Below are 17,704 nucleotides of genomic sequence, written 5' to 3' on the forward strand. Positions count from 1 at the left end.
TCACTCTTGTCTTCTCACTCTTGTCTTTTCACTCTTGTCTTCTCACTCTTGTCTTCTCACTCTTGTCTTCTCATTCTTGTATTTTTACTCTTGTCTTCTCCCTCTTGTCTTCTCACTCTTGTCTTCTCCCTCTTGTATTTCCACTCTTGTCTTCTCCCTCTTGTCTTCTCACTCTTGTCTTCTCACTCTTGTCTTCTCCCTCTTGTATTTCCACTCTTGTCTTCTCCCTCTTGTCTTCTCACTCTTGTCTTCTCACTCTTGTCTTCTCCCTCTTGTATTTCTACTCTTGTCTTCTCACTCTTGTCTTCTCACTCTTGTCTTCTCCCTCTTGTCTTCTCACTCTTGTCTTCTCACTCTTGTCTTCTCCCTCTTGTATTTCCACTCTTGTCTTCTCACTCTTGTCTTTTCACTCTTGTCTTCTCACTCTTGTATTTTTACTTTTGTCTTCTCACTCTTGTCTTCTCACTCCTGTATTTTCACTGTTGTATTTTTACTATTGCCTTCTCACTCTTGTATTTTCACTCTTGTCTTCTCACTCTAGTATTTTCACTCTTGTCTTCTCATTCTTGTATTTCCACTCTTGTCTTCTCACGCTTGTATTTTTACTATTGTCTTCTCACTCTTGTATGTTCACTCTTGTCTTCTCACTCTTGTCTTCTCACTCCTGTATTTTCACTCTTGTATTTTCACTATTGTCTTCTCACTCATGTATGTTCACTCTTGTCTTCTCACTCTTGTCTTCCCACTCCTGTATTTTCACGCTTGTATTTTTACTATTGTCTTCTCACTCTTGTATGTTCACTCTTGTCTTCTCACTCTTGTCTTCTCACTCCTGTATTTTCACTCTTGTATTTTCACTATTGTCTTCTCACTCTTGTATGTTCACTCTTGTCTTCTCACTATTGTCTTCCCACTCCTGTATTTTCACTCTTGTATTTTCACTATTGTCTTCTCACTCTTGTATTTTCACTTTTGTCTTCTCACTCTTGTATTTTCACCCTTGTCTTCTCACTCTTTTATTTCCACTCTTGTAGTCTCACTCTTGTATTTTCACTCTTGTATTTTCACTATTGTCTTCTCATTCTTGTATTTTCACTTTTGTCTTCTCACTCTTGTCTTCTCACTCTTGTATTTTCACTTTTGTCTTCTCACTCTTGTATTTTCACCCTTGTCTTCTCACTCTTTTATTTCCACTCTTGTAGTCTCACTCTTGTATTCTCACTCTTGTATTTTTCACTCTTGTCTTTTCACTCTTGTCTTCTCACTCTTGTCTTCTCACTCTTGTCTTCTCACTCTTGTCTTTTCACTCTTGCCTTCTCACTCTTGTATTTTCACTCTTGTATTTCCACTCTTGTATTTCCACTCTTGTCTTTCCACTCTTGTCTTCTCACTCTTTTCTTCTCACTCTTGTCTTCTCACTCTTGCCTTCTCACTCTTGTCTTCTCACTCTTGTATTCTCACTCTTGTATTTCCACTCTTGTAGTCTCACTCTTGTCTTCTTACTCTTGTATTTTCAGTCTTGTCTTCTCACTCTTGTCTTCTCGCTCTTGTATTTTCACTCTTGTCTTCTCACGCTTGTATTTTCACTCTTCTCTTCTCATTCTTGTATTTCCACTCTTGTCTTCTCATTCTTGTCTTCTCACTATTGTCTTCTCACTCTTGTATTTTCACTCTTCTCTTCTCATTCTTGTATTTCCACTCTTGTCTTCTCATTCTTGTCTTCTCACTATTGTCTTCTCACTCTTTTATTTCCACTCTTGTCTTCTCACTCTTGTCTTCTCACTCTTGTCTTCTCACTCTTGTCTTCTCACTTTTGTATTTCCACTCTTGTCTTCTTACTCTTGTCTTCTCACTCTTGTGTTTTCACTCTTGTATTATTATTACTCTTGTCTTCTCACTCTTGTATTTTCACTCTTGCCTTCTCACTCTTGTATTTTCACTCTTCTCTTCTCATTCTTGTATTTTCACTCTTGTCTTCTCACTCTTGTATGTGTACCCTTGTCTTCTCACTCTTATATTTTCACTCTTGTCTTCTCACTCTTGTATTTTCACTCTTCTCTTCTCATTCTTGTATTTCCACTCTTGTCTTCTCACTCTTGTCTTCACACTATTGTCTTCTCACTCTTGTATTTCCACTCTTGTATTTCCACTCTTGTCTTTCCACTCTTGTCTTCTCACTCTTTTCTTCTCACTCTTTTCTTCTCATTCTTGTATTTTTACTCTTGTCTTCTCACTCTTGTCTTCTCACTCTTGTATTTTCACTCTTGTCTTCTCACTCTTGTATTTCCACTCTTGTCTTCTCACTCTTGTATTTCCACTCTTGTATTTTGACGTTTGTCTTCTCACTCTTGTCTTCTTTCTCTTGTATTTCCACTCTTGTATTTTCACGCTTTTCTTCTCACTCTTGTATTTCCACTCTTGTATTTCCACTCTTGTCTTCTCACTCTAGTCTTCTCACTCTTGTCTTCTCACTCTTGTATTTCCACTCTTGTCTTCTTACTCTTGTCTTCTCACTCTTGTGTTTTCACTCTTGTATTATTACTCTTGTCTTCTCACTCTTGTATTTCCACTCTTGTCTTCTCACTCTTGTCTTCTCACTCTTGTCTTCTCATTCTTGTATTTCCACTCTTGTCTTCTCACTCTTGTCTTCTCATTATTGTCTTCTCACTCTTGTATTTCCACTCTTGTATTTCCACTCTTGTCTTCTCACTCTTGTCTTCTCACTCTTGTCTTCTCACTCTTTTCTTCTCATTCTTTTATTTTTACTCTTGTCTTCTTACTCTTGTCTTCTCACTTTTGTATTTTCACTCTTGTCTTCTCACGCTTGTATTTTCACGCTTGTCTTCTCACTCTTGTATTTCCACTCTTGTCTTCTCACTCTTGTATTTCCACTCTTGTATTTTGACGCTTGTCTTCTCACTCTTGTCTTCTTTCTCTTGTATTTCCACTCTTGTTTTTTCACGCTTTTCTTTTCACTCTTTTATTTCCACTCTTGTATTTCCACTCTTGTCTTCTAACTCTAGTCTTCTCACTCTTGTCTTTCCACTTTTGTATTTCCACTCTTGTCTTCTAACTCGTGTCTTCTCACTCTTGTCTTCTCACTCTTGTCTTCTCATTCTCGTCTTCTCACTCTTTTTTTTCTTCACTCTTGTCTTCTCACTACGTCTCTTGTCTTCTCACTCTTGTATTTAACTCGTGTATTCCCATTCTTAAGATTCCACTTTTCTATTTTCACTCTTTGTCTCCCCACTCTTGTAGTCCTACTCATTCCCATTCAAATTCATTCATTCCATCAATAACAATAGAAAATTACAAGATTACAATCAATATAATATAGAAATAGAAGTTAAAAAAGCGAAATCAAAGATAAACATTTAAATACAAAGAACTGTTAAACGATTAACAAGGTTAAGGTCCGGAAAAATGCTTTTTTAGAACAACTAGGCCTACATGTTTCATAAGATTTAGTTAATAGATCAATCGTGCCTTACCAACTTCCTAAATATATTAATCTTGTAAGTGTTTTAATAACACTTGATATTTTGTTCCATTTCCTAAATTGCAGTAATTGTTATTTTTTTAGTTGCAATGACGTTTACACACTTTGTCTAGTATTATATTGATCAAAATCTTTAAGTTACCATCTAAGCACGGTGTAGCAGTACAAGCTTGTGAACTGTATTAAATTTAATTTTAAGAACTCTATCTTCAACATTTTTAAATGAAAAAGAACCAAATTAAGACTATGAAAATGAAAATGTGGCTCTTTTTGTCATACTTGATACCTTGGCCCTTTATAAAGTATAACTGAACCATAGTATTATTTACTTTTAATTTACATTTTGCATTTCTAGGAACTTGCAGCCATGCGTAATCAAGAGTCAATCAGTTTCTAGCGTATTCAATAAGAAATGGTTCTTGTCTATACAAAAACTTCTGCCGTGCACACATTTTGGTAATAACTGTATTTAACAACATTTTCACTATTAAATGACTGATCAAGTGTCAAACTTAAGTAATGTATACAGGTCCCACGCTTGTTGCCTTCCCACTCGTGTATTCTTGTAATCAGTCTTGTGTTCTTATATTTGTTGTAATGACAATTGATATACCGTAATTATTATCAACCGAGATTAGCCGAAATATAGCCGGATAAATCAAAATCTCATCACAGTGCAACACATAAATCATAAATCATGAATAGAGATGATGAAAAGTATAGAAAACATCTCTCAAATTCTGAAGATTATACAGTATGTTGTAGTGCCAGCCTCAATTTCAATTTCAATTTATTTCCACAATATAATAAAATACATACATAAATGCAATGAAGTGATTTTGTGGGTGGGGGGTTGGATATATAAGTAATAAATACTTTAAATTTGACCCACCTCATGTTACGGAATGTAGAATTCCTTTTTTATGAATTGTTAAGAAAATCATTATAATGGCCTGATGTGTAGACTCAATCAGCTTACGCTGGCTGGGTCATCCTCTTGAAATATTGTTGAATAAATAATAAATAAATTAATAATCTCAACGATTATAGGCATCGTCTTATATAAGTAAAAGATGCTCTCCAGGTGTAATTAGTACAGTCTTGTAATTTTACTTTCTATGGACCATAGATTCCGAAATAAAAGATTAAAAGGATCAGGAATAATCGATCGTGCCTAAAGAATCAACGAAATATACATGTTGTTCTTCTACATTATACCTATATATGTAGAAATAATAAATTATTAAAAGCTAATCTGAATAATAGTATTATTTAGGTTTACAATTGAAAACCAGATGACTTAGTTTGAAAATTAAGTCTGAATTATTAATGACAGCCTCCAGCTTTACTTGCTGTTTCTCTGCAATTAAAAATAAATTTGAGATTGAACTTTACTGCCTGGAAAACGTCATGTTTTATTGAGTGATAGGCATTTAAAACGATCATGTTTTTTTTTATAAAATAGGATGTTATTAATAGTCCATTAAGTATTTCAATTATAATTGTTCTATTTGATTATCCTCTACTCCACTTAAAAAGACAAAATCAAATTCTATACTCATCCACGAAGAAATTTCCTAAATAGAACTAAATCTTTTGTTTTCCTTTATCCAATAAATATTCTCCACACATATACTAAAAATACAAACAATAATAATCAAAGTAACGTAATAATAATCAATAGGTAAAACACATAAATCACATAAACACAACTTCTTAAAATCTATAACATTCCCTAATTCATAATAGTAGCCATATCGATAAGTAACCATTATCAGCCGGTACTTATCAACAACAATATTATTATTTTTGCGCCCGTTCTTCCAATCAAAAAAATTAAGGACTCTTTGATTTGAAGGTCCACTTGGTCGGCTGATACCCATGGCATTATTTTTATGATACATGCATGCACAATGTGACTGGCGCGTCAACTACCAATTTGAGAACTTCAGTTCAGTGGCATTTTGCCGTTCGTTTTTTGACGGAGAATGGATCTATGACGTCATAACGCTGCTAACCAATTTTGAAAAATACACTTCATTACTTAAATTAGGTTATAAATTTAATATTACTGTCTCCAATTCTATTCACTATTTATATAAATGAACTTAATTAAGATAATTAAAGAAAGAGAATTAGGAATTAATATTTTTGACATAAATATTGGCAGTCTATTCTGGGCTGATGATATAATTCTGATTGGAGACAATGAGCAAGATTTAGAATTACTTTTGGATGCAGCAAAATGGAGAATGGTGTTTAATTTTAATAAATCTAATGTTATTGTAGCTGGACAACGCCTTAATGAATATAGAAAATGGCCAATTGGTAATAACTTTATTAACGAAACTAATAATTATAAATATTTGGGGATGTTTGTAGCGAGGAAAATAAAAGATACCTACCATATTGATGAAGTAGTTAAAAAGGGGAATAGAGTAATATCATATATAAAATCTATAATAAATGGGCAGGAAGACTTCAATAGAATATACTATGGTGATATTCTTTGGAAATCAATTGGTATACCAACCAAAAATTATGCAAGCAGTATATGGTTATGTGATAATAAGAACTCTATAGAAAAAATTGAAAATTTACAATACCAAATGGCCAGATATCTATTAAAGGCACCCAGATATGTCGCAAAGGAAGCTCTATATGGTGAAGAACTTGGCTGGCAATCAGTTGAATCTATACAGTTGGATAGAATCTTAACCTACTTTTATAGGCTAAAAAATATGGAAGAACATTGCTGGCAAAGATTACTACTTAGAGCTCTCTTTGTTCTTAAAGATAGACTCAGTTGGAAATGGTTCCAAAAGATTGAATCCATTTAAAAAAAATTTGATTTGCAAATGTTGTCAATATTGATTATTGTAATAAGTGGCTTAATGGTTTTAAAGAAAAAAAAATAACATGGTTTAACAAGGCTCAAACTAAATCATCCTTAACAAATTACTTAAGATATAAAAATGAACCTAAAATGGAAAAATACTTATTGGAAAAACGTAGCTACCATGCATCAAGTCTAAAATTCAAAGCTCGTTCTAACTCATTACCACTCGAAGGAAGAAAGGAAGCTTGGTCACCGCAAAATTTAGGATCATGTTTGTTATGTAATTGTGGTGAAAAAGAAACAATTTGTCATTTTGTATTCAATTGTACTAGATTAATTAATATTAGAAACTCAATATTTAAACAACTTAAAGATCACGTCAAGCTCACCTAAACTTAAATATCACCTTTTTTTTGACGACCTAGAAATTCATGAAGAATATCAAATCCAATGTATAAACAATATTAACTATGTATTAGCAAGTAACATCTTTGACAAATATTGTAAATTATTTTTAACAACTGCATGGAAAGAACGCAACGAAATTTATAATATCCGTCCATAACACAATCTTTTACTTTTCGCTCAAATGTATTGAATGTATTTTTATAACCTAATGTGTATATACTTTTTAATGTAATAATTTATAATGTTTTTATTTGATTGTGTAGTAAGATAATTCCATATTTATTTTTGTTGTTGCACATCTCTTGAGAATTGTGCCTCTGTTATAAAGGAGAAACAATAAAGTTATTATTATTATTATTACTATTCAAAATAAAATATTTTACAACAATCATACAGGTTAAATTATATTATGTACGGTTATTGTTAGTTCCAGCAAAGATAACCTCCATGCGGTTTCAACAATTGATAGACATCATGGTTAGAAAGGAGTGAAAGGAATGCAAATTGAACCTTAAAACACAGCTTGGTGCCATTTCCATTCAGAATCGAGCTTCTCCTGCTAAAAGAAGAATCAGTGAAGTCAACTGAACAAGAACACAGACAATCTCAACTAGAAATTGCAAACTTAACCGCGACGAAGCGGGAAGTTATATAGCTGACGACTTCAGGTGTATTATCGTTAGTCGACTTCTCCCGCGTATGTTGACCGCATGAGGGCATAATTTACGACAAGTTGTCAAGTGAGTTTACAAGCCAGACGATATTGCGGTTGGTAGCTTGCAACAGATGACAATACAATGTCAAACGGTGTGTAATGCTCCGACGTGCTTTATAGTCTTATATTTTTCTTAAATTCTGAAGTGTTTATTTCTACTAGAATGATTTGATAGCCGAACACATGAAACAGGGGATAACATCATCATTTTTGTTTGTTGAATCGGCCTGCTCTTCGGAATCGTGATTGGTAAGAACATTTGGAACATTCGTAATGCTGTCAGCTCTAATATAAATATATCACCAAAGTTGAGAAGCATCACATTAGTTGATCCGTGGACTAAATCACATGCTGTATTCAATCTGATCTGATTCGCTTTCGATATTCAAAATGTTGAGTTCAGCATCAGATTATTCTTCGGCTGAGGCAAACCATTCCGGAACTTTTCAACATACCTTTGAAGTACACACTTTAGCACCATTTGTGCGGAGTACCAATACGCCATCAAATATGGCAATATTTAATTCATCGAGTTTTCCCGATGTCCCGAATTACAATTCTTATGATTATTATAGTGATTATAACACGATATCTTCTCCGGACTGCTATACCATTTTTGTACAACCTCATGTATTTGTTCGCATGATGCTCTCGGTAACATATCTTCTGTTAATACTGGTTTGTGGATTTGGAAACAGTCTCCTGATATTCATTATCTTATCTCAAAGACGTCTGAGAAGCATAACGAATTTATTGATTGCCAACTTGGCGTTTTCTGACATGATGGTGGCCATATGGACAGCACCGTTCGCTGGTTATTACTACATGATCGATGATTGGGTGTTTGGTGATGTCTTGTGTCCTGTTGTTAACACCGTTAAAAGTGTATCTATGTACGTGTCTGTTACTACACTCCTCGTCATAGCTATTGACCGGTAAGTTTGTAAATCTTTAAATAAAAATAAAGGTCTATTCAAACTTTCATGTTCCAATAACACCTTCCTTTTAGAACCAACAATTGAGCCCGTTCAGGCTTAGTTATTTACCCAGGTAATTACCAACTACCTTACCCGGGTAATTACCAACTTACCCGGGTAATAACCAACTTACCCGGGTAATAACCAACTTACCCGGGTAATAACCAACTTACCCGGGTAATAACCAACTTACCCGGGTAATAACTAACTACCTTACATGGGTAATTACCAACTTACCCGGGTAATAACCAACTTACCCGAGTAATAACTACCTTACCCGGGTAATTACCAACTTACCCGGGTAATAACCAACTTACCCGGGTAAGTAACTAAGCTCGCACGGGTATAGTTTATCATTTAATTGCAAAAACTAAACTACGTGTTAAATAATGTAGAGTTAATTATGTTCAAAATGTCATCTCAGTTACTTTTATTTGAAGGAACAGCAAAATGTGTTTATCAGAGGTTTGAAGTCGAATTGATTAACTTGAACTTGAATAATATTATTTAAGCGATGGCAGTAGGCCCATTGTTGATGTCGGTTCGGATTGACTGCATGTTTTAATTGTTCTGGTAAATTTGATAGAAATTACTTTTTCAGAAAAACCAACAAAACAAAGAAACCTAAATGTAACCCTATTATATATACAGTTAGTCTCATACAATTCATAAAGAACTCATTGTACTTTTAGTATAGGTAATCTAATGTAACCCAACGAAGACGACAATGATGATTAGAACGATGATAGTAGATATTATAAAGTTTGATAAAGTTGATGAAAGATGAACACGTATGATATGTAGCTAAAGCTCATCTACACTAGTTTGACCAAAAAAGTGTGATGTGCCCAAAAATGGTAGTGATATTCACAAATGTGGTAGTGATATGACATCATCATGTCCAGCCATATCACATGTTTATGTCACATATAGTTTGCTAGTGTAGCCAGCGCTTTATGCCATGCATGCTGGTGCAATATTACATTTTACTTACTTTTACTGGTACGTATACATCATCGTAGAGTAGATGGCCTTATTTTGTTCTAATTACACAACCTCAAAATTGTACGATTGTATCAATAACGTAACACGCTTTTAATCTACCAGTTGCTTTCGTTTTAAATTAAAATTGAATATTTAACTGTGTCATTCCTATATTAATAAACCTTCGATTTTTCCTCTCAACCTTTTGTTGTTCATTTGTTGATTTTATCAACAGTGTATCATAATGCCAGGAGGAAAATACAAAATTAAAGGTCAGAAATGTCAACCGCAGTAACCATAGACTTGTTAAGCGCGACCGCGACATTTATGGGGTCTGAGAAACCTAGAGGAAATTGATAGAAACATATACAAAGGTGTTAAATATTAATTGCTAGCTTTTTCTTTATTTCTTTACTCCAACAGCGAATCGTTGCCATTAACAGGCTGGTTGCTCGTGTATATTGGTTGATTAAAAAAAACTCACTTGTTAAAAATTAATATTTATATAGTTTAGGTGATCAACATAAACAAATATTAATAATACAATTTGGAGGAGAATGACCATCGTAATATAATGATTTTGGCATCATCTTTAGCTTATTATCAGATATTCGTGGCATCATCATCGTCGTCATAATTAGCATCACTATATCATCATCGTCATCGTCATCATTATCATCCTTTTCTTCAACATCATTGTTATACCATATGTTTAATATCATTTTAAAAAAAAACATGTTTGTTGATCCGTTCCGTAAATAATGACAATAAAAATAAAATATCAATTCAAAAACAGAAAATCAGAAACGGTTACATTACGGTATAGGCCTACAATACATTAAAAAGGCTGATCACTAAACATAATTAAACGTTTACATTTCGATAAAAGCTTTTCTTTGATTAATCGTATGATTTGCATTAGTATAACTTTCCAATTACAGATGATAGATTTTTTCAACAAAATTGATGTTGTAAAAATTAGTCATGGTTTTCAATGGCTTAATAAATACCTGAACAAAATTAAACAAACACACGCGTTGACCTCCAAAAAACAATATACATTTTTACCGCTAACCAATCCAGCGGCGATACAAGATTATATACGAGTGTACCCCCATGAAGAAAATAAACCATGATATTCCAATTATTTTGGGAGAACACAATTCATAAAATTAGCAATCAGTTCAAATAGAATGCAATTTTAAGGTACCGTGAAACCATTTGGTCTCTCAGAGCTCTCAGCTCCAACACATCGTGAAATCCGGGACGATTCGCCCCGGTTTTTCGGATTTGGTGGAATGAATCACCCACCTTGGCTGAAACGTTCCAAACCAAACTAATTGTCAATACAACACACACTGTATATACCAAAACTAGGCCTATCACTTTTGTTAAGAAATAATGTATTCTATTTAATGTTTCTCTCAATAAAGGGCAAACAGTTTAATCGCATTAACAATTCTTGAAACAGTGCGCCATATTTTGTTTTACACAATATACAATTCCGGAAACAATTTAGATTTTAGGAATTTATTTATAAAATCAACCAAAATGTATTTTTGTTAAAGCGTGGTTTCCACTAGAACGCAACGTAACGCAGTAAAGTATCGACGCACAGTGCACCTGTATTGCGTAACCACAAGTGAGAACCGACGACGCAACAGTGCTGCAAACATCGCTACTGATTGGTTCCCACTAGCGACGCAACGTAGCGCAACATACGCTAGTAAGAAGATGTCCTTCCAAATTAATTGTGTTTGCCTCCGCCTGCGTGAAATCAAACCCGCTATGTTTGCAGCACTTTGCGTCGATACGTCATTGCGTTGCGTCCTAGTGGGAACCACGCTTACGGGAAATCAAATCATTTTTATATCACGCAACAACGTAAGGACACTGGAAAACATAGTAAAGTGCGTACTCAAAAGTATATGCGCAATGGGACGATCGTTCCGCATGCTTCGCCATTAATCAGCTAATCTAATCTTTCAAACTATCCATTACTTTGCAATCAGTTAGCGATTTATGTTTACTTACCCATCGTATATAACGGAAATTATTACCCATAAACTTCTTTTCCTGAATATTTTAAAGTAAACAGAATAAAACATCATTATGTCTAAGTTATAGGTACTTGCTTTAACGTAAGAACAAGTGGGTTAACGTCGGAATTCCACTAGCAACGCAACGCAGCGACGTATTGACGCAAGGTGCTATATTGCGTAATCACAAGTGGGAACCGACGAAGCAGCAGTACTGCAAACATCGCATGTTTGATTTCACGCGGGCGGGGGCAAACACAGTTATCGGAAGGGCACATTCTTACGTTGCGTAGGTTGCGTTACGCTGTGTCGCTAGTGGAAACCAAGCTTTAAAGTCGGAAGGATGCGCAACGCAAGTATTTTGACCAATCACAACAAATGGATTATTCGAACTCATTGTTATTGGTCGATTCGGTTGCGTTGCGCTATCTTCATTGGCTTGAGTTGTAATGAGAACCAAGCTTTACAAATCTATGGGGCATTATACACCCCCACCCCACCCCCTTAAACAAGGTATGTACGCACATTTACAGACAGTATATGGTCTCATGATTATACTGTCTTTAAATATAATGCGCGTAAGCACCATCAAATGATGAAGGAATTAGTACTCATCCCTCCATGGACAAAAGCAGGTCACCGAAAGCCGTTTAAACGAGCCATTACATTTATTGATCGTCATGTTTATGTTGTTGGCTTCTTTAAAGGTATGATCGGCAGTGTAGCACTTTGTGCACTAATTAGGCCAACTAACCAGGCAAGAGTGAAATTAATTAATTGTAATTTCACTCTTCCCTAGTCTAACGTAATCAAATCAATCTTCAATTATGATAATAGTTAAGTCATATAATTATTTACTCCATAGAGATTGAAATGGTATTATGATTGTACGGCTTTTGTATAACACAGAATAGAATATTTACCCTGAAACCTATTATAAGTAATCTCTCTCGAGGAAGAAGGCTTCAGTATTTTCATAGATTTCCGTCTCTCAAAGTTTTATCATGGTTTTGTGTTGCACCACGACACTGTAATATGGCAGTATGTAATGTTCAGAATATCAAATTATCTTATGTTTTTCGCTTTTCTTTCTTTTACGTTCCTAATAATACATACGTCATGAAAACGATGTAAAATGAATGCGTATACCTATTAACTTGCCTTGACGTATAATATACATCATCAGTATCATAAACGTTGTCCCCGGTGACGTGTCGTACTTGCAAACATTAATGAACAACATGATCCAATCAATGTATTGCATTCCGTGAAGGAATTATTTTAAATTTCTGCATGTACACACAGAGTACAACTTTTTTGTTTTGGCGTGCCATAGGCACTCTAATGAAATTGCTTTGGCGTGTCATAGACAGCAAACAATAATGAACAAATTGGTCCTATCAATATGCTGTATCCCACACCATAGATGATCGAATTAATATTGAACATTTTTTACATGTATACATAATTATAGTAAAACTGGTTTGGCGTGCCATAGACATCCTAATGAACTTGATTTGGCGTGTCATAGACATCCCAATAAACTATAAGTTCATACGTGCCGTAGTTGCAAACAATAATGAACAAATTGGTCCTCTCAATATACTGTATCCCACACCATGAAGGAATTAATATTGAACATGTTTGCATGTATACATAATTATATTAAAACTGTTTTGGCGTGCCATAGGCATCCTAATGAACAAACCTAATCCTAGCGATCCATCATGTTCATTTAAAAGAGATATAATCCAGCTCTGTATAGCCATAATAATGCCAAAAGTATTAAACTGTCGTCGGACCGAAGCTTTCAACTTTACAATAGCAATTTGTATAACCTTACGCCGAAGCAAACAGTTATTTTAGAGAGACATTTTTATAAATCGTCTTTATGTCTGTTGATGAGAACATTAAAGACGTACTCTTTCCGTAAATCCGCAACATTGATAACTACAAATCCAGTAATTGCTAACAATTTCAACAAAAACAGCTGATCGAAGAAAAATTCATCAATATTAAGTCACATTTTATGTTCTGGGCCTGATTTGAACCCTATATAAACATCTTCTTCGTTGGAAGAGATTAGAGGGTTAGGTTCAGTTATATCTAGAAAGTAGGTCGGCTACCAACATAGATAATAATGTTAATGTAGTCAAATGTAGCGCTTTTAACAATCAACAAATTGTCCCAAAAGGCTTAAACAATAATAATTAATCTCTTACATTATTCATAATTTCTGTCTGAGACGTCCAGTTGGGACTGTTAGGCTTACACTTGCGTAAACGCTTTTACGTAATGAAACTCAATTCTAAATATTCAAACCCATTACTCCATTATGATGAATGTTCTATCCGTTCCTATATTTATTTTTTTGGTTCGACATTCTAATTAACGTTTGTTGTTTTTATCTGATAGTCTAAACAGACGGTATGCTGATTCAATCGACGTTAAATCATATTGATACATGCATTCATTTGGCCTAGCTTTTGGTTCGTTATCCTCTAACATTAGTCACATATGTTTAAACATGGGCGAATTGGCTGTTATTTCACGTTTCAATAAAATAAATTGTTCTTCAGCTGTTTTATTGTTTTTATGCCATTATTGATCTCAGCCATGTAGGATAAATACCTCATGTAACTCGTTACGCATTTTGAATTAGGATAATTTGCACGTATACAATATAACAAATATTAAGTATTGAATAAAGCTAAATAAATAAGTCACGTTTGTTTTGTTCGTTACAAATAGTGACTTAATTTTTATGTTTATTTTTTTCTCCTGTATGCTGTTTTAAATTGCAATTAAAGTGCCTTGAATATTTATTGCAGCAATTAAGTAACATTCCAATACTAATATTTTTACTAATTATGCACATTAATAACTGTAATGGTCTGAAATTTCCAAGTGCATCACTTGTTTCGCAAATTGTCTTACTTTTTTTTTCGGACAGAATGCCAATTATTAAGCTCCGTCTACACTCTCAAACTAGTTTGACAAGAAAATGTGATATTTCCAAACGTGGTAGCGATGTGCCCAAATGTGGTAATGATTTGACGTCATCGTGTCCACTTATGTTTGATAGTGTAGACAGGACACTTTCACAACTCTGATATATCAAATATTTAAGGTTCTACAGCTCACTATGTCGGTCGGTTGGTCGGTCGGTAAACACCAAATCAAATTTGCGCACGCGACTTCAGCCATGCATATGGCTTGTTTAATCAAATCTTGCATGTGCAACCCTTCGATTATTAAACAAGATAGCAGTGATTGTGTTTACTTTTATAATATAAAGTGACATGTATACTTTAATGAGATACACACACTAATTATAATCATGACACTGTTTTTATAGCATGTCGATATAATTTTTTGTAATATACGAGTGATACTTTTCACTCCACCCATGTTATGATTATCTTCCACTCTTGACAAATTAATCTGTCGGTCAATTAACATCAGAACCCAGAAACATTTAGTTTTGATTGTTTTTAGTCCTTGAGCGTGACGGTGTCTTCATTTATTAGTTACTGCGTTGTCAACTTTTTGTACACAAGTTAGGGACCCCTAATGAAACGTCACAAAATAAACATGAATATTCATTAGTCATATCCATAAGGTAAGAATTGAGCTGACTACAAATCGCTAATGCAAACTATGTACTTTACATGTCGATGTATGGGGTTCGAATTGCATGAGCTACGTCTTTTAATTTATAGTGAGAGAGATTATTTAGAGGGTTAGGTTTAGAGTTATATTTAGGAAGTAGTTCGGCTATCTTTCACAAAAGGTGTCCCCAACTTATGTACGAAAAAAGAAATCGCCACCGGCGCCTAAACTAAAGTTGTCAATTGTACAACCACGAACACTTATATAATAAATGTTTGTTCTCGGATTTGAACTACATTTTTACACAGAAACAACTCGCCGTGGTGTTATTATATATGTCATTCAACCATAGTATTTATTTGTGTTTACTTTACAGTTCTACGCACTGCAATAGCTTCGTGTTGTTTTCTTCGATATTATTTACATTTCACTCCCATGTGGATACTATAAATTAAATACTTTTCCGGATTACTGCACTAGCTTAGCTCAGAGCCCATTTACCATTTAAAAAATAACAACATTTAAAAAATCTGTATCGTCGTATGATGAACCCAAGTTTGTATATTAACAGTTAATCGTCTGCTTAATTTACGCCAAACAGTAAATCACTAAATCATTTATTACGTCGAGATAGAATGCTGTAATTGAAGCATAATCGGTTGACCCTACCAGTGACCCCGTGTTACACAGTTATCGCCACTGGGTGCCATTTTAATACATTACGTACGTATGGTTATAATTATATAACATAACTTAATGATTACGATGGTTGTATGATGAGTATGAATATTATAGGACATAGAGTTTAGTACCTTTTGGTATATGTTAGTAGAAGTTAGAACACTACAGTAGTAGTCTGTATCTCAGACATTTATGTAAAATGTCCATACTCTATCCAGAAGAAAGAGAACGAATACAAGATACAAGATACAAGATAACTTTATTGTCAAAATTGTTTACAATTTCGAGATATGTTTTGTACCTGAGTAGAATAAATATTACGATGTGATAACAATATAAAATACAAATGATACAAGTGACTATCTTTAAAAATTTTTGTTAAATAAATTGCATGCTATGTACATTGGTGAAAATCTGAAACGGTTTGTGGATATTTTTTCCTGTGTCAGTCTAACCCTTCCTGATCTACTTATAATGATGTCTGAATGTAATGGGTGTGATGGGTCTTGCATAATTGTGTCAAATTTCTTAAGTATGAATATATTAAACATTTCATCTAAAGATTTCACTTCTACACCGATAACTCTGCTGGCCTTGTTTACTAATCTCTGAATTTGACTTTTACTGTTTACATTGATATGAGAAAACCAAACAATAATACAATAAGAAATGATTGATTGAACAACAGAGGAATAAAACATATGAATGAGATGAGAACTAACATTAAACCGTTTCATTTTGTATATAAAGTACATTCTCTTATTAGCCTTGGTACGGAGTTCTTTAGTGTTGCTCTCCCAATTTAGTTTATTATCAATTATTAATCCCAAGTACTTATGACTTTCTACTATTTCAACAATTTCATTATTGATTTCAATATTTACATGATTAGTTTTATTTTTCCTTCTAAAATCGACAATAACCTCTTTAGTTTTTTTGGCATTTAGTTCAAGAAAATTTTGTTTACACCAGACTACAAAATGTTCAACATATTCATTAAACAGGGATGTATCATTATTTGAAATTAAACCAACTAGGCAAGTATCATCTGAATTTAGGATAAAAATTAAATATTAATACAGTCTGTTAAAAAGGTTTTAAACGGACGGCGAATAAATATCAAGTTTACCTTAAATTTGGAGCTACTGTCACCAATGTTAGAATTGTTAATAGATAATAAGTCATTAATGTCCAGTGGCTAGGCCTATAGCAAAACACAGAAACAGATCATTCATATACGATTGTGTGGGTGGTATGACTTGAGTTGAACTAATAGATTATACGCTAGGCCTAAACAAATAATTAGGACTTAATGAAATCACGAATAACCCAATTCACACACACACTAAGTTTCATGGTGCTTATTACATTTAAATTACGAAGGAGTAAGTGATTGCAGTGATGACAAATGTTAATAAGGATAGTATTATAAATGAGATGATGAGGAGGGTGATAACTGCCGTGCCGGCCGAGGATGTTGGGGAGAAAGATTGTGATGGTTATGATGAAATCATGCGGTATGAGGATAAGCGGTAATTTTTGATGAGTTTAAATATGAAAGTGATTGAGTTGATGAGGAATTTGATGCAAATGAGTACGATGAGGAATATTATGAAAATGAGTAAGATGAGGAATATGATGAAGATGAGGAAGATGAGGAATATGATGAAAATGAGGAAGACGATAACAATGAGAAAGATGATTAGGAATAGGATGAGAGGAAGATGGGGAATGTGATGAAAATGAGGAAGATAAGGATATATGATGCAAATGAGTACGATGAGGAATATTATAAAAATGAATAAGATGAGAAATATGATGAAAATGAAGAAGTTGAGGAATATGATGAAAATGAGTAAGATGAGGAATATAATGAAAAAGAGGAAGATGATGAAAATAAGGGAAGACGATGAAAATTAGGAAGATTAAGAAAATGAGGAAGATGAGAAA

At 33.9% G+C, this 17,704-nt stretch overlaps 2 protein-coding genes across 2 annotated transcripts in view; one reads left to right on the top strand and one right to left on the bottom strand.

Annotated features, from left to right (window-relative positions):
- LOC140049863 (uncharacterized) lies at window positions 1-4,553 on the bottom strand. The gene is given in 4 exon segments (XM_072094814.1): window positions 1-157; window positions 299-397; window positions 3,103-3,179; window positions 4,479-4,553. Coding segments are annotated over 4 exon segments (408 nt in total).
- Window positions 4,554-7,445: 2,892 nt separating this feature from the next.
- The window catches only part of LOC140050100 (prokineticin receptor 2-like), a 31,993-nt gene continuing 21,734 nt past the window's right edge, over window positions 7,446-17,704 (top strand). Inside the window, exon 1 of the mRNA XM_072095121.1 lies at window positions 7,446-8,396. Within this exon, the coding sequence (XP_071951222.1) occupies window positions 7,852-8,396 (545 nt within the window). The 5' untranslated portion in view covers window positions 7,446-7,851. The remainder of the gene's footprint in view (window positions 8,397-17,704) is intronic.

This window comes from Antedon mediterranea, chromosome 5, assembly GCF_964355755.1.
Source record: "Antedon mediterranea chromosome 5, ecAntMedi1.1, whole genome shotgun sequence".
NCBI lineage: Eukaryota > Metazoa > Echinodermata > Crinoidea > Comatulida > Antedonidae > Antedon > Antedon mediterranea.